A 20685-nucleotide genomic window follows, 5' to 3' on the forward strand; every position below is an offset into this window, starting at 1 on the left:
CCTGTTTATTAACACTGGCCAAAAGATTTCCCTGTGGGGCAAACCATGGCTATGAAATAGTTGCATATGTGGAGTACAGCTGCAAACCCACTTTTGGAGGAAATGTTGAATCAATTAACCATTTCTAAAGAGGAGTTGTCTCTTATCTCATTTTATAAGCAAGCAGCCTGCTCATCCTTCCCCCAGTACCCTCCTACATTTTGCAAAAATTAAATCTCACATTAGAGACTTTTGTAGTGTTTAAATCCGTGCTCTCCTCTGTGGTTTAAAATGGGGCACAGCCATTTAGCATGCATGCTTCAGTCAAGTTTTATCAGCAGCTGAGTGAGTGGTAAATGGACTGCATTAATAAGTCTCTTTCCTGTCTTTTCAACCACTCAAAGCACACTACAATGCAAGCTTCAGTCTCTATTAACACATCAGGGTTACTTTTAGGGCTCAACATTGTGCCCAATGAAACTTCAACATCCAGACTGGAGGAGCTGAGGGTTGACAGCTGACCTCAGCTATGACCCTGAGGTACAATAGAGTCTAAGGTGTAGTATAGGTAATAATGTGACTAATGATATTAAGGCTCATATTCCTTCCATGGAATTGATAAAAAGCTTCTTTATTGGTTAATCATCCTAATCTTTTGTTTTACCACAGATTTCAAAATTATGATATCAACTGTTAGCTTTTGTTGTAATTTCTGCTGTTAGATATTACAAAATGTCATCTTTACAGTTGATTTTAATATTATATTGACATGTTACATGTAGGATGCATTTACTGTTAACACATCGGCAGCGGTACTACTGTAGTTTGCCTGTATTTTATTAATATTTTGCTATAAAAGAGGATTTTTAAACAAATTGTCAAGAAAGAAGCCAAACCAGGATCTTTATACAATATTTCAAAGTTTGTTCTTTTTACAAATAATGTGAAATACACGAGAAATAATGTCATTTACCATATTTGGAAGGAAAAAGCATTCATAAAACTGTAGGCCTCAGGAAAATACTGCTAAAGACAGAATAAGCACTTACAGCAACCTTTAAAGTAACTGTTGTAACTCAAACGTTACGTTTTTTGGCATTCTAGGACACAAAATAGATTCCTGGGTCTATATTCTCTGACATAATCGTGCATATCTGTTTGTAACAGATGGCATAATTTGATTGAGTCAGAATTTATCACAGTTACCGAGTTCACCAGGTTCAGCATTGGGTGATAATGACAGGGAGAACTTTACAGTGGCAAAGTAAAACAAGTAGGAAAGGTTGGATAAACATGTCAGAGGACATGATGGAGTAAACATATAGCTTCCTTCCTTCTATGCCCCTCATCTCTCCGTGCGTTTGTTTCTCTTGTCATATTCTATTTTCAGTCCATTGTTTTTTCTCTCCCTTTCTTTCCCACCTCCTCGTCTCGCTCTTTCATCTCACTTTAAATGACAAACAGACCGATGATGTTAGAACAATCTGGGACATCTGTATGTGATTTCATCCATCTGTTTCCTGTGTGTTTTAGCTTCTTCATCTTTGCTTATTTGGTATATACTCAGCGCTCTGCATGGACTCTTTTTCAATCTATACATAAACATCTTTGTGAACAGGCAAATTTTAGTTTAAATTCAAAATTTTCAGGGGGATCAAGATGACAGCAGAGATCCTGACGTACTTGTCACCTCAGAAACACCAAAATACACATTAAATTGCAAATGTTTATGCCATGGAAAGATTATTTTGGGGCCACCTGGCTGGGGAAGCAGGGTGAGTCTGCATGTAGGTGTCAGTGTGTAGTATGCATGTGTGTGTGTGGGCATGCATGTGCGTGGATCCCGCTTGTGTGATGCGATGAGAAACGTCTGTCTCCCAGTGGGTCTCTCTTAAGGCGTACTAGCAACGCCAAATGCTGCCAACGGGGGTGCATTCGCACGTGTGTGTGTGCTTGCACACTTAAGCCTTCCAAATGTTCTCGCTGAAAAGAGATCCAAGTACATGACTCAAACGTCACACCTCTTCTGCTGCTAGCTTTCCGTCTCCCTCTCTTTTACACAAATCCTCATTTTCATCTCATTCTGTTAACAGCGAGCGGTGTTTTTTAACTTCATATTGGCGTCAGTGACTTTTCACTTTTTCCCGAGTGCACACATGATATGAGTAAGAGTGTGCTAACTTTTTATCTGCACAGAAGATGCTGTCTATATTGTCTGACATAACCATGCATATCTGTTTGTAATAGATGGAATGATTTGATTTATTTAAATGAATAGCATCAAGCATCAAATACTACCATTTCCATAAAGTTTAATACATGTGCTGTACTGCTGTTTTTAATGGGCTTACCTTGTGCATAATGCATGCATAACTCTTAACCTTTCCATGTTTTATATGAATTAAGTCAATGAAAATAAAAACTGGCCTCATGGCTGTACAATGGATCAAAAAGCTTTTCTCTCTCAGCTTGTTATAGCAAGCAACTTTTGTTGTCGTCTCTTTGATATGCAAGATATTTCTATTCGTACCGGCCGTAAAAAGGGACAAAAGAAATAATGAACAGTTATGTACAGTGAGATGTTTTTGCAGAAACTGACAAAAAATACTTTGAAGGATCAAAAGAAAGCATCAAACATAAATGTAAAGTAATTTAGAAAATGACAGTGATAGAGCGAATTCAGCTATCAGCCAAACACAAATACCTACAAATGAGAGGTTGAAAGGGTCACATTTCTATTTATCTCTATGAAAAAGGAAAAACCATGTATCAGGCAAGGTTCTTGGTTCAAATAGGAAGCAAAGTACAGAAATATGAGAAGAGCAACAGACATGACGTCAAGCGCGCTTTACAGAAAGAGATGTGTGAAAGCAGGAGCACAAAGACCTCATGTCAAGATGTGAAAAGATCTTCGATTTGTTGCACAGGAATCTGAGAGGTGGTGTAAATTCAGCTGCTCAGCATAAAGTCGAAAGACGTGCAAATTGCGTATGCACGTGAGGTGTGTGTGTGTGTGTGTGTGTGTGTGTGTGTGTGTGTGTGAGCGTGAGAGAGAGGGAAAGAGAGGGATGAGGCCCAGCAGGTGGAAATAAGTGTGACAAAGTAGTGACGCACTTGAACAAGTGCAGAGAAACGAGCTTCCTCCTCGTTTCTGAGCTGCTCCCTCACTTCTCTTCAATAACTCTGTAGTCATTAATATTCATCTATTCAACATACTGTAGCTTATACAGATACATTCATGCCCTGCCTCCCCACTCTACTCGCTGTGGCTCTGATTTTGTCTGATCTGATGGTTGAGTGACATGGACGTCATGCAATCAAACCCACACAGTTTAAATGGACTCTACGACGAAGTGCGTCATAGAATTTTTCTGCCAAACAAAAGCTTGGAGACCAATAGGAATGTGACGGATGAGCTGTCTGATGTGCTTGTTTCATCCTTATATAGGCATGACAAGCTGTGATTCCACGGAGCGAGCTCTGTGCCACAGAGAGTGGTGTGTGTGCAGCAGGAGTCTGTGACTTTTGCATGTAGCAGCTTTGTGTTTGCACAGATTGAAGTCTGCCACACACATGCTGTTGGACAATGTGAAAAGATTAGGAATTCGTTCCCATATTTGCATCAAAGCAATGAAACTATTTAAACCACTGTTTGTTTTTTGTTTGTTTGTTTGTTTGTTTGTTTTTATTAAAGATGTTTGCAATCTCTACTAAATCATCTATAGTTAAACTAAAACTCCCACCTGCCAAGTAGTTAGGTAATTACCCTGCCAGCTTGATAACTCTGTGCACGGTCCATTATTGCCGCATTCTACTAAAAAAACAAATGCTTCTCATTGATTTGTATAAATTATGATTTAATTTACTTCCAGAGCAACTGGAAGGGATCTCAAAGCACAAAGTTTTTTGGAAACAAGAATTTTGTGTGGGTACATCTTAGTTTATATACAGACTTCATTTCTCAGATACTCCCCAAAACACCTTTTTTTCCTCCCACTTTTCTCACTTATATCCAGATTTAAAGATATCCCCAGCCTGATGAAAGAGTTTAGTAATGTCCACCTCTCAGATCACTGAAATTTCTTGTATTTTCTACAATTTCCTATTCTCTCTGGATTCAACCAGTAGATATGCTACATGCAAAGAGTCCTGTGTGGCTACTTAGACCAGAGAAGTTTTGGGCACAGTGTTTCACTCTCTCTAAAATGGATCATTTATGGTCACCAGAGGATGAATCATAATTACTTTAATGATCTGCTGATGTATGACATCAATAAATGCTTTAGGATTTATTATTTCTTCAAAACCAGACTGTGCAGTTTAGATCTAATAAATCTGGTATGACAAGATTTGTCATACCAGATGTATGGAAAAGGTTAAATGAAAATAGGCACATCACTGTAATACACATCATATACTTTGCTGTAACCTGTCAGCTCGATTATCATCATTTCACTTTCCATGTTTTTGCTCTGCTTTTATTTTCCACCTTTTCTTTGGTCATAAAAGTGTCACAGTGGTAACTTTGAGCATGTATCACAGGATGTCTGTTGTAGCATTAAAGTATGGTGTTGGTCATCTTTCCTCTGAGTGGGTGCAAAATCAATTAGTCCAGCTGTATCCAACATAAGTCAGATTTTCACTCAGATTGAATCTGAGGCTTCAAATGACCGAGTATAATGGATTTCGTTACACTTAAAGTGCAACTTCCTCCCAGACATTTTGATCAGAGGAGAGTGTTTGAGTGTTGTAATAAAGTTTTGATGATATGCAACGTTTCCTTTAATATCAGTTGTTTACTGAAAAATGTTCCAAAGTTTTTACTTTTCTCTTTTTCCTTTTTTTGGCAAAAATAACCCTGTGGCCATAAACAGTGCTTATGATCATTATATTTTGATTACTATCATTATTGGTGTCTCTTTTTGATTATGTGATCTTACTGCAAGAGCAGGTGCTCCTTTTGAGGCAGGTTGAACCTTAAACAGTGAATAGTTTAACTCTCCTCACTGTTCTCACCCCCACATTGCCTGTTCTCTTTCTCTGTTGAGTAGTTGCACCGTTAAGAAAGCTGGATAACTGCCTGGAGGACTTACACAATGGCAACTGTGTCTGTGTGTCCACGTGATTTTGTGTGTGCGTGCATGCTTGCATGCATATGTGTGTGTGCAGTTTGATTGCTTTGGGTGTTTGACTGGACAGTTGCCTAGATATAGAATGAAACACCCACACATTCTTAGAAAATGCTTTGTTAAAACAAGTATGAATTTATTCTTTCTTTATGGTGCATCTTTGAAGAGCATCTTTTCTTTTCTTTTACAGTAAAAATAAATACCAAATAAGCAGATTTTCATATAGTATCATTTCTTTTTCAGATACAAAACATAGAACATGCAGACAGAAAAACAAACAAAAATTGGAAATGGTATAACTGGCACTTTGGTCATCTGACAGTGACCTCACTGTCATGGCCACTGAAGAGCACCCGGGCTCAGTTTGACCTCCTCCGTTAGACTGTGAAAGAGACTAAAAAGCTGACAAAGATGACACTGAATATTTTCCAAAGTCATTCCTAATGGGGAACTCAGTTGGCAAAAAAACAGAAAATCTCAAAGAGGAACTAGTTTTCTGTAACCCTTGCAAGGCCAGCTGGTTTGTACGTGGCTCACTACCTCCTACTCTTTCACTCCTACTACATCTTTGCCTTGCCCTACTCACCACCGTCACAGCCAGACATCACCTCCTTTCATCCTGTCTTTACCCTCGAGATCAAGAAAGCTTTAGGATAACAGTGAGTAATTTAAATGACTCTTAGGAAAAAGAGTAGCTGTGCATGAGTACACCTACACTATCTTTCCCTTTTTTCCAAGTCCTTACAGTAAATTGTTTTCAAGAAGAAGCAATTAAGAAACCCTCCTGATGGATATCTCAAATTTTCATGTATAAGGTAACTTCCTGCTGTTTCTTTTGTTTTTCCCTTCTTGTGCTGCTCCATCAGAGCATTTCTCCAGTCTGCTGCCTCAGCACATTTTTCCTGTTTCACCTCATATCATTTCCATTAGTCTTTCTGCATGTCAGTCTTTGAGCCTAAATTTAACTCTGATTTCTGTCTCTCTCCAGACTCTCTCATTGCTCTCTTGGTGTATTTACAAATCAGCCAGTTTGCGCTTTGTCTGTCCATTTGGCATCGCCTGTTGATGAATCACAAAAGTGAGAAACCTACTGACGTACTTGCCTTTTGCAGTGTTGCCTACTTGTGAATCCATTCATCCCCATTTATGCACACACACAGATGCCTGTTAAGTCAGAGCTTTCCATGTGGCCAAGTGATCAGTCCTTTCAGTCCAGTGTAGTCACCACACTTCAGATGAACTGAGACAATTTGTGCACTTTTGATCCCACATTTGTTTTATGATGGTGCATGAAGTGCACCTCAGAATTCCTTCAGTTAAAATATATTCAGCAAAAACTCCCCCAAAGAAAGGAATGATTCAAGAAATATTCAATATATCTTTTTTTATCAAGATCTTCATCTGCATCCAAGTCAACAATCATCACACATTATATCAATATGTCACAGAAAGACATCCAAAAAACAAAATCTCTGGCTTCCTGACAGGAAGCATTCATTCCCTGTGGTTGTCGCAAAACAACACTATATATACAGAAAATGGTGAACGGTATGAGTATAATGGATGGAACAACTACTGATGAGTAGATTTATTATTTGTCGCCTGCAAATTGCTGCTTCTACCGCCAGCACTGTCCTCTGTTCTGTCTCGCTGTTTTTCTGCTTCTTTTCTTATTGCAGCCTGAACACTCCCATCTCCACCCACATCTTCTTCTTTCTAAAGCTGTTTCCTTTGAAATCTCCTCCCCTCCTCTCACTGCCATTTTGTCTCCCTTCCCTCTTCTATGACGTCCGTGCATCTCTCTCTCGTTCCTTTTGCTCCCTCTCAGCCTCACAGTTTTGTTTCCCTTTCTCCTCTCTCGCTCTAAGGCCCTCAACTTCATTTTGCGCCTGGTGCTCTGTCCTGTAGAAGCACAAGCCTTCACAGTTTTTCTGGATCAAGATGAACATGATTGTGATGAACCACAGATATTAGTTTGAACACTCACAGTACACATAACTATTTACATGACACTTTAAGTGGTTACAGTATTTTCATTACTGTGCACTGATTCTAACAGTAATTGTAGCATTTGCAGCAACCAGTTAATTGGATGCACTAAAAGCACTAGTAGTTTTAAATAAGTTGAGGTGACAGAATTGACAACATCATTCACAGCTGCTATCAAATTGCGTTTGTACTAGAGATGGACTCAGCCCTCGTAGCCCTGATTACAGGGCATCATAACATGACATCATACAGGTAAGGCAGAGAAAGCCATACCTGCAGAGCATTGTAGATAAATATATACCTTAGCTGAAGAACTCTTAGCAGCCCTGAAAAGTGTTAAGCCCTGTAGTTGGTAGATTTCAAATCTAACCGTCCCCCCATCTCCCTTGCTGTGCCTTGAGGATTTGCTTACAGCAAAGCGGGCAAAGGGGGTGTAGAAAGTCTAACAGGGATCCTCACAGCCTTTAAAACAGGCTGGAAGGGTAGGGGTGTGGTACTAAGAGTCAGATTCAGCCGAATAGCAGGTGGAGGTTGAGGCAGAGGGTGAAAACAGAAAGGGCTAGTAGTAAAAGAAAAGAGGGTGAGGAGGATCTGGGAGAGGAGGAAGATGGAGGCAGGTCGAACTCAGGTGGACATTCAAGCTCAAAGCACCGCAGGGTGACACCTGAGTCCTCATTGCCATAGTTTGCCCAGTACTCTTCTTGCTCGAGTTTGGGCAGCGCCAGCTCATCCTCTCCCAGCTCATACTTGACTGCTGAGGTGATTGTTGATGGGCCCTTTCCGTACAAACCGGCCTTTACAGTCTCTGAGGCTTTCTCGAAGACACCTTTAGTGGATGACTGGGGCTTGTTCTTGTGGAACCACCAGCGGGTCTTGGTGCTGAAGGTGGTGGTGGTGGAGCCGGCAATGGAGCCAGGGTCAGGCAAAGGGCAGAGGGCGAAGTCCATCTCACGAAGGAAGCGGAGATCCTGGCCACGACGGGTGGAAGGGGAGGAGCAGATGACTTCAGATGAGGAGACACGGGCCTCACGGAACCACTCCCACAGGGCACGGGCCTCACAGCCACAAGACCAGGGGTTGGCATTGAGGCGGAGGAACTCGATGCCCTGGGTGTCCCTCAGAGTCTGGCTGGGCAACTCAGCCAGAGTGTTATTGAAGAGGAAGAGCATTGTCAGGCGGCCAAGGTCACGGAAGGCCCGGCGGTTCACCTGTCTGATGCGGTTGTCGTGGAGGAGAAGGCGATCGAGGTTGACCAGGCCGCGGAACACGTTCTCTGAAAGGGTACGGATACGGTTGCCATGCAGGAACAGCTGACTCAGGTTGATGAGGTCAGAAAAGATGTCATCCTGCAGGAAGTGAAGATTATTCTCCTGCAAATTAGAGAAAAAATGGGGTTTAGGCTGAGAAAATCAGACACAGTGAGTGTGATTGGTAATATTGATAACACGTGTGATGCTGCATGTGAAGGCACATGTGTGGGTGGATGCATGTGTTTCTATGTGTCAGAGTTATCTGTATGCATGTGCATGGCTTTCCAGCGCCCCTACCTGCAGATAAAGGAACTGCAGACTGTAAAGCTTGTGGAAGATGTCATGGGGCAGGGCAGTGAGCCGGCAGCGGTGCATGTGGAGGCTCTGGAGCTTCTCAAGGCCACGGAAGGCTCCCCCCTCCAACCTGTGGAGGTTAGGGTTATCCCCCAGGTCCAACTCCTCCAAGTCCCTCAGCTCACTAAAGGCCCCTGCCTCAATCCACGTGATGTTGTTGGAAAACAGCCACAGAACCTGAGGGGAGAAAACGTATTTATGAAATACATTTTTGATTATATTTTTCATTATTTTTAAACTTTCAGTGTGGAAAAGCAACAACTTCACACTGTAGATGCTGCTTTCTTCATTCTTTCTTACCTGAGTTCCGAAGCCAAAAGAGCCAACTCTAAGCTCCGTGATCCTGTTGTTCTGGAGAAACACGCGCTGCGACTCGTACGGCACTCCGACAGGAACAGCGGTGAAGTTCTGCGCCTGGCAGCTCACAGTCATCGGCGTCGGATAGCACACACACAGGTGCGGACATGCCGATGCCGGACTTGGCTTACCAAGGACTAGCCACACCACCAGCCAGAGGGAGAGACCGCCTAGAAAGAGCGGGGACAGAGCAAAGGAAGTGAGTGGGAGCTGTCCATGGTGCGATAATCATCCATTACCATTCAACGAAACATCATGCAGAGTGCATAACGGTAAATATCTGCCTTCATTTTTAGATAAGAAAATTATTTAATTGTTTTTGGCGATTATGGCTTGCATCTACTCATATTTTCTCTTAGGTTTCATGTACAGAAACCTTATCTGTCGCAGTAAATTAAGTTTACACCTTGGCACTACACTTACGCCGACCATTACGCACAGCGTAATCGGAAAGGAATTTAATCAAATCATAGCAACGATTTCTCTGAGTCAAAGAAAAAGCTCTTAACACACTTTTACATCCAATTTAGCTCGAATAAATCACCAAACAGACAGAGAGCTGACAGACTTTCATTTCAATTTTGTATCATCCATCCATATATCAATTTTGGATGTTCTGTTTCATATAAGTCAAAGTACTTCACACATTCTTATATTTTAAAAAACTTTAAAGTGTTCGAGTTCTAAAGCAAAGCAGCATTAACTGTCATTTGAATCCAATGGGTATCCAAAACCAAAGAAGATAGAGAGAAACTTACTTTTGCAGCTGCGCATGATGGAGCATCGTCGGCTCCGAGAAAAAGTAGAGGTTTCCATCCTGAACCAAAGCCCAAAGCGAGTTAGCCTAAGACCGCGAAGTAAAGCCTGCTATCTCCGCTGATGCCCTGGTTCCCGAGTCGGAGCGACTGAGAGCGTGCCGGTTGATGGCTACCAGTGTCCCATATATACTCAAGCACCTTGTCATTGCCTACGGCAGTAGGCACCGTGGAATCTCCTACGTCACTGATCGGGGTCATGAATGAGTGAGGGCGGTAAGAAACGGAAAGGGGAGGGGCCGGCCGTAGGGGATTCTCTTGGAGAGTTTGCTCGCGCGTAAAGGCTGGTTGGAGACGTGCGCTCAGACTCTGTGAGAGGAGGAGACTTTGCGACGCACATTGGGAAAAGAGGGAGGGAGTGCTAAAGAGTGAATGTAGAAGCAGTGTAGGGAGGGGTGAATGAGCTAAGGCACGGTGCCCGGTAATGATGACTGAGTTGTGGAGGAGCGGAGGACGGGTAGGAGAAGAGCGCATAGCTTGTTTCCTGGCTGACGCTTATTATGGTCTGCTTCCGGCGCGCAGCAGCCAGACAGAAAGATACAGAAAAAGACTTAGATGGTCCTGTCTTAGGAAAGAAGGATGCCCCCGAATCATGATTCAACCATAAGGGAGAGCTCGGTGCCAGAAGAGAGTCACTCAAAACAACAGTGATTGAATAGTGGCCTGTTTGGTGTGGAGGTTAATTACGACATACTCCAGTCATACTGTTGGTAGATTAATTATAGCTCCTGACATAATTTGATGATGAAGATATCAAATGGCAGTCATTAGCTAAACGAGATAGAAGTGGACATATGGAAGTGAGGTTTCATTTACTATTTAAGGACATTTGGGCGTGTTAAAGAAAATCGGAGATATGAAGATGAGGATGAGGGTTATCAAACATAATTCCTCTCTCCTCTAACGTCTTTCTTCTTGTTTTTCTACCTTTTTATTGCAGTAGTTGAAATATTGTTAATTAGGTTAATAATGAAGGGGTGATTTGCTTTTAATGAATCCAAAAGGGAAAAAGACAGTAAAACACAACAGATGCCTTGATATTCATGCCACTTGAAAACTGTTTTACTGTCTGTCTGTGCCTCAAGCTGTCATTGCTTGTGTTCAACCACCAGCTGTAAGATAGCAAGATAGCATCAGATGTAACAGTGTCACCATGTGATAAATTATGCTCTCATTTGACTTTTATTTGATCACATTAAGTTTTAAACATGCAGTCCACCATCTGAAGGAGTGTACTGGGTATGCAATCAAGGACAAAAGTCTTTTGTAGTCTTTCAGCCTTTTTAGATAAACTACCCTGTGATGGACTGGCAACCCAGGGTATGCCTTGCAGATAGCCCCCATGCATTATCTGGTTTGGACAATCAGTTAAACAAACTGATTGCTGTTTTGTGCAATTTTAACCATAATATGACATTAAGCAAGTATATTTCATAAGTAAGCAAACCTTTTTTTTGGGGGGGGGGGGCATTCCCCACCTAGAATCCAGCCCAAACCTCGGTTTTTATCCAGCAATAACAATACAAAAGAATCCGAGTTTCATTTCAGCAATAAGGGTCAGCACAACATCTTTGATCTATATATCCTAACATGCATCTTACATGTAACTGAGTTTCACTCCTGCTGTGGCTCAATTTCCCACCAGTGAGTCCAGCTCCACTATTTGAAACACTGGCCTAAGGGGACAGACATGCCACCAGGTATTGCATCTGCAGTCAGTAGGACAGAAGTGATTGCAAAATGATTTTTATTGGAAATTTTCTGCTCATCTGTTGAAGACTTGCAATCAGGTCTCTTCAGACTGATGAATGTGTTTTGCTGTCTACCTTCTCGAGATGACTCAGTTTTGCTTTATTTAATTATGAATTCGATTGACATGCAAGAGTTGAATAAAGCTGCATAAAAATCTATGGATAAACTGTTACAGTGTGTTTTTGGCGAGTACTTTGTTAATGTGGCATTACGCAAGCAACACTTTCAAAATACAGGAAAATAACCTTCACACTAACAATAACTGTGAAATTGCATCATTCAACCTGCACTAGAGTGGATCAGAGTTGACCTTGAAGAATAATTTCAGCTTTTCTTTGTGTGTCTGACATTAAAAATAAATGTAGACCGCTGCTCAGACCGAGAGATGTGAGAATGTAGACAACAGAAGCATACCCATTCATAGAAACACACAGGCGGCTCAACAGATGAGCGTATGAGTGAGGAAAGAGTCACACATTTGGGCGTGTGCACGGGTGCATACATAAGCGAATACACACACAGTTTGTAACTGCCATTCTACACAAAGCCAACTGAGCCGCAGGCACGATAAACAAATGAGTCATTGAGGGGATCCAATACACGGTGTGTGCTGTTATTCCTTCACACCTCCTGCTCTGTCCTTAACTGGACTTGTGGACACGCAAGCCTCAGTAGCCGCTGGTCATCCACGACCAGCACCTCATTGGCTTCCCCTTTCCACACACCCACGCCGCCAGCTGTGGTAGTGTGTCTGTCTGTGACTGTCTGTACTTGCGTGTTAGCATGCTTGCCTGTTGAGGCAAACTTTGTCTAAATGCCACCGCCGTGTGTCAGTCAGTCAGTGTTGTGCCAGTCACCCACACAGCAGGTTCGCAGTACTGTGTAGGCACGGTTTCGGTGTGTGATGATAATCGCTACGTCGTGTTTGTGTAATCCCCACACAAAAAACAAATCGAGGCTTCCCCAGCCTGCTCCCACTCCAGCACATCTCCTAACCCGTCTATCTGTCCATTTACCTTTCTGTCTTTCTATATCAGTCCTACATCGCTTTATCCAATCTATGCTGGGCTTTCATCCACCATTAGTAACGAACAGAGGCGTGCGTCACTGCACCTGCTGCACTCTAAAATAAACTGATTTCACTGTCAGCCAATCAAAATGGGCCTCTTGTACTCTCGTCTGCAGGTGTGCCTGCGCAATTCTGTCCCGTGTGACTTGACACTGATAGCAGGTTGCAGTGGATGCCAGTGAGTGTAATGGGATACTGTAGTAAAGGTGTGTCTGTTGCCAAGGTAACAACACATCCCTCTCTTCTCACACCTTATTTGGAAAATATTAAAAATGGGTTATAGCTTCCTGGTATTGGATTTTAGCCCCATTGTGAACAGTTCACTTAAACACTCTCGATTAGCTGTTCTTTCTTTAGAGTTGCTGATATAATGAAGTTCAGTAAAGGTGGACGACTTCTGCTTGCTCATTCCTTCCACGAAACTTAATCACAGAACTATTATTGCATGTACAACTTGTAGACTCAGTGTATTTGTGTCCCATAGGCCCAGAGTAATGAGAAGAAACGAGAAAGACAGGAGGATGTGACCACATGCCTTGCGGTGGTTGTGTTGGATGAGTAAAATATCTAATGAGTGAAATAAAATGATTCAAAGACACAGACAGCACATAGACAGTGCAGTGTCACGCACACAAACAGGAAAAACAAAAGGAGCCCCGGACATGTACTTCTTGAAGGTGACTCAACATGTCATATTGTTTTGAAGCAAATTAATACATTGCTCACTGGCACGGTCCGTCTATCTTCCACACGCGTTTACAGAGGCACCAGCATTTTTCAGCGTCTGTCCAATTGTCACAGACAAAAACGCTCGTGCTGTTCTCCCTCATCTTGCTCGCCTCCCCTTTCCTGCATCCCTTCGCTCTTTGTCTTCCAGTACTCCCTCCCTTCTTCTTTATTTTTTATTTTTTTGCCAGTGTCTTTCATTTGTTTTGTCTCTTGGCGTCACCACTTCCGCTTAACCATATACTGCGACTGTCTTTCCACACACTGGCACACACTCTGCAGCACAATGGTTACTGGTGTGGCATTTAATTAGTTCCTTCTACTTATAAGGCAAGTAGTTTTTTGAGTTTCAGAAATATAAGACAGCCCTTCAGGGAGCACGTCATCACTATTGTTATTTGATTTTAGCCTCTTTTTTTCAAAGTTGACTCCGTTCTTCTTCAATAATAAGATAAGTCAGTGTAGAATAATGAGATGTCTTCCTTTTACAAGAAAAGCTTGCTCACAAATTTTTTAATGAATGTAGATAAATCAGTAGAGAATAATGAACTTGCTACAAAGTAATTAATTCCACTTGATATCATTATTCTCACAGGGTAATTAAATTATAGCTGAATTTGGTTTGTCATTTTTCTTAGTCCCCTCTCAAATAAACATTCATAAGCCTACCAGTCTTTTTGATCTTTGAGTTGTATATAAAAAGCTTTGTTTATTCTTCTTCATATTAAGCCTGTGAAAACAGTGGTCTAAGGTTTTCTGGAAGGAGAGAATACCCATATTAATGGCAGCACTACCTGATTTCAGTCTGAGTTTTAAAACCTATATTATTATTATAATACAGCAACGTTTTACTGCTCATTTAAAAATACAGAATGAGCCATTGTTTAGTGTGACTAAAGAAAATGAACAAAGTCATAACATATTGCCTACTGTTGTGTACTCCAGCACCCTCAGTAAGCAGCCAGTATGCACAAATCAAGACTTTCCATGTTAGTTTTTTCTGTAGTTTTTGGTTATCATCTACTTTAGATACGCTAGCTGATTATTTAAGATCATCCCCAACATTAACATGTAAAATAATAACAGTGATAAAATGTTAAAAATCATGTTCATTTAAAATTTGAGGAGCTATGCTAAAGATATCCCGCAGAGGTTTCTTACAGAAAAATGCATTTATTCATCATTTCTTAAGAAAATGCAATCTGTGTCTTTGAGGTACAGTTCACTGCATACAGCTGTTGTGGTTCATCGTTTATGTTCCTTGCTTACTGCTTTGATATCATTCAGCTGCTAACATCTTTAAGTTGCATGTAATTTGATCTAACATTTAAAAAAAATTGCGTTTCTGTGTTTTCAGTGCCTGCCTGATGCAAATAAAAGAAAATCGCTTGAACAAGAATTGTTCCATCACACTAGTCAAAAACTTCACTTTTCACCATCCATCCACTTTTTTGACCACTGCTTAATCAGGTCAGGGTCACAGGAGGGCTGAGGGTTATTCCATCTATTCTATATTAGGAGCTCCGTGATGGATTGGCGTCTGGCGAGACTCTGTCTGTATTGTGATTTTGTGGACCTACACTAAAGTATCAACATAAACTCTTCAACAACCTGGGTTCATGTAGTAAATCCAGCTAAACACTGTTGGTTGTCCAGTTATGTTGTTAGTTGCAGGTGTGTCTTTATGTTTCTAAGGTCACACATTGTAATTGTTTGTAATTAATCATTTTAGTCACAAAGGTTAAGACATAGTGTGTATAATATAAACAGGGGCCACGCGACTCGTTGGCACACTGTGGCAGATGGCTGGCCCTCCTTGAGCCTGGTTCTGCTGAAGGTTTCTGTCATTAAAAGGGAGTTTTTCCTTCCCACTGTCGCCAGGTCGTTGCTCATAGGGGTTTGTCTGATTGTTGGGGTTTTCTCTCTATTGTTGTACAGTCTTTACATTGCATATAAAGTGCCCTGAGGTGACTGTTGTTGTCATTTGGCTTTACATGACTTGAACTGAATTGAATTTTATTAAACTGAAATAGGCTAAGTCCCTTTGCATTGCACTAAAATTTATTAAATCAATGTAACTAAAATTGACTGAATTCACATGAAATAAAAATAAATTAAATCAAATCAAGTTAAATTAAAATAATGCTGTCCCAATACCAGTGCTGAGTTACGTAGATAGGATTGGAGTCGCTCTGCTTTTTTGGTCAATACAGCTTCCTTTCCTCATCTTTCATCAAGAGAACAATTGTATAACTCTCAGCCATACATGTTTGCATGCATTCAGATCAATGTTTTCTACTCCTCCTCCTCCTCCTCCTCTTCCTCCTCCTCCTCCATCATCCCTCTCTCACTCACTCGCTCACTCACTCCATTTCTCTTCAGAGCTAATCTGCTCAGTGTCCACTCACTGCTTCCTGTTGGTATTACAAAAAACATGAAAGCATTTTCCTGACAATATCGCTCCCTCTATTGATCTACAATCATGTGAAAAAGAAACTACACCCTTTTTTTCAGTTTTAAGGTTTTACATATCAGAACATAAACAAATCATTACATTTATTCTAAAGCTATTTAAATATTACCCCAGATTAACAACAACACTTGACATATTACATCATGTCATTATTTATGATTATTTGATTATCAGCTAAGCTGGCCACCTCCACCTCTGTAAATGCAGAAGTTTTGACAGTTTTCTTGGAGCTATAAAACAATATCTGTTAACACAATGCCAAAGAGGAATGACATCAGCAATTATCTTAGAGAAATAATTGTTGCTGCCCATCAATGTGGGAAGGGTTTAAAGCTATTTCCGAACAATCTGATGCTGATGGTGATAAAGATTATTTTAGAGTGGAAAGCATTCAAAACAGCTGTCAGTAGAGGACATCTCAGCAAAATCACCCCACGGTCAGACCATGCAATGAAACTGAAAAGAATCAAATTCAGTTCAATTTATTTATATATAGTGCCAAATCACCAAAATAGTTACTTTATATTGTAAGGTAAAGACCCTACAAAGAGCTGCATCTCAGACACTACAGGCCTCAGATAGGATTTTAATTGTTAATGTTCACGAAAGGGCAATAAGAAGAAGACTGAACAAGTATGGCTTGTTTGGAAAGGTTGCCAGAGAAAGACATTTCCTTCCTTCCATCCATTCTCTTCCACTTATTCTTATCAGAGTCACAGGGGCACTGGAGCCAGCTACCATAGGACAAAAGGCAGAGTTCACCCTGGACAGGTGGCCAGTCTGTTGCAACCATTTACACAAACATCCAAACCTATGGGCAGTTTAGAATGATCAGTTAACCAGAATCAACCCAGCTGAAAGCTGTATGGAACCTTAAGAAAGCTGTATATAAACAAATGCTTGCAAACTTCAATGAACTGAAGCAATGTTGTCAAGAAATGTGGGGTAAAATTCCTACGTAATGTAACAGACTAATAATTTCTTGCAGGAAAAACATTGTGTCAAGTTATTGCTGCTGGTGGTAACAAGCTGCTGAATAATGGAATCTACCAAGTTTTTCACACACTGCTTCTTCCTTGCATTAAATGAATAATGGCATGCTGTATGTCATGTTTTGTTGCTCATATGAAGTTGCTTTTGTCAAAATTTAAGACTTGCTAAGAATAGATGATTATTTTATTGTCTCCTGATACTTAAAACTTTTGAACTGAAAGAGGGTACGCTTTCTTTTTCATGTCTATACAGTGGGGCAAAAAAGTATTTAGTCAGCCACCGATTGTGCAAGTTCCCCCACTTAAAATGATGACAGAGGTCAGTAATTTGCACCAGAGGTACACTTCAACTGTGAGAGACAGAATGTGAAAAAAAAAATCCATGAATTCACATGGTAGGATTTGTAAAGAATTTATTCGTAAATTAGGGTGGAAAATAAGTATTTGGTCACCTCAAACAAGGAAAATCTCTGGCTCTCACAGACCTGTAACGTCTTCTGTAAGAAGCTTTTCTGTCCCCCACTCGTTACCTGTATGAATGGCACCTGTTTGAACTCATCATCTGTATAAAAGACACCTGTCCACAGCCTCAAACAGTCAGACTCCAAACTCCGCCATGGCCAAGACCAAAGAGCTTTCGAAGGACACCAGGAAAAGTATTGTAGACCTGGACCAGACTGGGAAGAGTGAATCTACAATAGGCAAGCAGCTTGGTGTGAAAAAATCAACTGTGGGAGCAATCATCAGAAAATGGAAGACATACAAGACCACTGATAATCTCCCTCGATCTGGGGCTCCACGCGAGATCTCATCCCGTGGGGTCAAAATGATCATGAGAACGGTGAGCAAAGATCCCAGAACCACACGGGGGGACCTGGTGAATGACCTGCAGAGAGCTGGGACCAAAGTAACAAAGGTCACCATCAGTAACACACTACAACGGCAGGGAATCAAATCCCGCAGTGCCAGACGTGTTCCGCTGCTGAAGCCAGTGCATGTCCAGGCCCGTCTGAAGTTTGCCAGAGAGCACATGAATGATACAGCAGAGGATTGGGAGAATGTCATGTGGTCAGATGAAACCAAAGTAGAACTTTTTGGTATAAACTCAACTCGTCGTGTTTGGAGGAAGAAGAATACTGAGTTGCATCCCAAGAACACCATACCTACTGTGAAGCATGGGGGTGGAAACATCATGCTATGGGGCTGTTTTTCTGCCAAGGGGACAGGACGACTGATCCGTGTTAAGGACAGAATGAATGGGGCCATGTATCGTGAGATTTTGAGCCAAAACCTCCTTCCATCAGTGAGAACTTTGAAGATGAAACGAGGCTGGGTCTTCCAACATGACAATGATCCAAAATACACCGCCCGGGCAACAAAGGAGTGGCTCCGTAAGAAGCATTTGAAAGTCCTGGAGTGGCCTAGCCAGTCTCCAGACCTCAACCCCATAGAAAATCTGTGGCGGGAGTTGAAAGTCCGTGTTGCTCGGCGACAGCCCCAAAACATCACTGCTCTCGAGAAGATCTGCATGGAGGAATGGGCCAAAATACCAGCTACTGTGTGTGCAAACCTGGTAAAGACCTATAGTAAACGTTTGACCTCTGTTATTGCCAACAAAGGTTATGTTACAAAGTATTGAGTTGTATTTTTGTTATTGACCAAATACTTATTTTCCACCCTAATTTATGAATAAATTCTTTACAAATCCTACCATGTGGATTCATGGATTTTTTTTTTCACATTCTGTCTCTCACAGTTGAAGTGTACCTCTGGTGCAAATTACTGACCTCTGTCATCATTTTAAGTGGGGGAACTTGCACAATCGGTGGCTGACTAAATACTTTTTTGCCCCACTGTATCTATCATTTCCTCATTTTATAATGTAGCTAATTTAATATTACTAATATATGTTATTATATTTTAAAATTAAACATGACAGCATTCCTCAAAGCATGCTTGAGATTGCACTTTATTAACATTTTTATGACTAAGTTTATAATTTAGGAAGCCTTGTACACATGACACTATCCTTGATGTGCTGATAACTCATTCATCTCTGCATTTCATTTTATTCAGTCACATTTGCAATTTTGTATAGTTTTAGGTTGCCACCTTTTTAGGTGGCTGCTGCGTTTCCTGACACCAGCGTTATTTAATCTGCTATGATAGCAAACGCAAGCCCTTAATGACTCAGCTGAAACAGAAGAGTAGCACTCCCTTGGACTCACTCTGTGTAATTATATTGTGTTATAGTATAACATGAAGTGCTGATGAATGATCTGTACAGTGCAGTCTTTCCCTCTTATAATCAGAGAGGACCACAGCTGGACTCCAGCAGCCTTAGATAGTGTTCAAACAGATTTAAGTTTTCTTCATAGACTTTCAATAGTCCAGGTTCTTGGCATTAAGGGATTGAGTGAAAATGTTTACAGTAGTATGGATGGAAAGGGGCTGGGTAAAACTATGTTTCTATATAAATGTATATCATGTTATGTTTCAATATTAAGGCTTTGTTAAAGTTTTATACATGAAAACTAGACCAATCAGCCACAACAGTACAATCACAGACATGTGAAACAGATAACACTGCTGGTATTGTTGCTGCTGCGAAACCTTGAGTCCTGGCATTCATGCTTATGGTGTCTTAACAAGTTCCACCCACATAAAATTGGAGCAGAATAAGCTTAAACAGCATCATAGTAATGGTCCTCTTCATCATGACAGTACACCTCATTGCAATAGCTGAAGGCAGCTTAAGCAACATGGGAAAAAGTCCAGATTGTTCACCCAAATTCCAGACTTATCATTGCCTAGTCTTTTCAACCATTGTTTGGACTCCAATGGAAAAAGGCCTTTCCAAGGAGGTCTTCCTCTTGCAAGCATTTAAACCCAAAGTATTCAAACCAACACTGTGTCACCAATGTCGAGACCTGGACAGTACCTCTTACAAAGGGTATCTGCAAAATCTAAGACAGGAAGTTTTAATGTTGTGGCTGATGGTACATAATCAAAAGGTAAAGATTAAAGTATTATCTTTAAGTAAATCCTTGACAAAATGCATATTTAGCAGATTCCAAACAGTTCTGCTGGAAGTGAAACTATTACAGTATTAAAGCCACTTGGCAGCCGCAGCACTACCACCTGCACCTCATCTTCGTCTTTTTAGTGTCAGCAGTAAAAATAAATGTTCATTTTGCATGTAGTTCTATAAAAAAAGCACCTTGGGAAGCTCGATAAACAAGAGACGCAATTTGTTATGCTGAGTTTACAAAAACCTGCAGCCACTCCTCAGATAGCAACATAATCATTCATTTGGAGTCTCTCACCACCTGGCAAATATAAGTCCAATTTACACTATTGTTTGGCTCCGTTTTTAATTTTTACCAACTCCCAAAGAAAATGACTCTTTAGCTGCTCCACCAGCTGTCCTCCAGCTTGTTCCTAAATGAGCAGGGAGTGTATAGTTGGGTTTTGATGGAGATGATGCTCATTGCCAGCTCCATATTTATTCTTGGATTCTAGTCCAAGAATAAAATATGTAAGAGTAGCGCTGCTTGCTTCACAAGTTTAATTAAATTGTATTTAACTTATTTTTGGCATCCATGAAGCTCCTCCAGTATTTTCATTGACTGAAAAAAGGTGTTTTCAATGTTTAACCTTCAATCACACCCTCGCTTTAACCCAACTTTGTTCTGGCTGGCTCATCCTCACAAAAATAGTTTGAACAGCGGGTGTGTGGGGTGAGTGTCTTATGGCTAAAGAAGTATACCCCCTCATATAGAAAACACAGACATAGTACA

At 41.0% G+C, this 20685-nt stretch overlaps 2 protein-coding genes across 2 annotated transcripts in view; one reads left to right on the forward strand and one right to left on the reverse strand.

Moving 5' to 3' along the window:
* Nucleotides 1-6477: 6477 nt before the first annotated feature.
* On the reverse strand, nt 6478-9986 carry rtn4rl2a (reticulon 4 receptor-like 2 a). Its single transcript, XM_085460312.1, has 4 exons — nt 9817-9986; nt 9002-9228; nt 8645-8878; nt 6478-8467 (listed from the first exon to the last, which is right to left on the reverse strand). The coding sequence occupies exons 1-4, from the start codon at nt 9872-9874 to the stop codon at nt 7607-7609; spliced, it is 1380 nt and encodes a 459-aa protein (XP_085316438.1). The 5' UTR covers nt 9875-9986; the 3' UTR covers nt 6478-7606.
* The window catches only part of cryba1l2 (crystallin, beta A1, like 2), a 71983-nt gene continuing 60519 nt past the window's right edge, over nt 9222-20685 (forward strand). The window contains exon 1 of the mRNA XM_085460314.1: nt 9222-9330. The gene's annotated coding sequence lies outside the window, so the exon portion shown is untranslated. The remainder of the gene's footprint in view (nt 9331-20685) is intronic.

The sequence above is a fragment of the Copadichromis virginalis genome, linkage group LG6 (genome assembly GCF_057382275.1).
Source record: "Copadichromis virginalis isolate Kocher_CV1m ecotype Utaka linkage group LG6, C_Virginalis_male_GT1.1, whole genome shotgun sequence".
In the NCBI taxonomy this organism is placed as follows: domain Eukaryota; kingdom Metazoa; phylum Chordata; class Actinopteri; order Cichliformes; family Cichlidae; genus Copadichromis; species Copadichromis virginalis.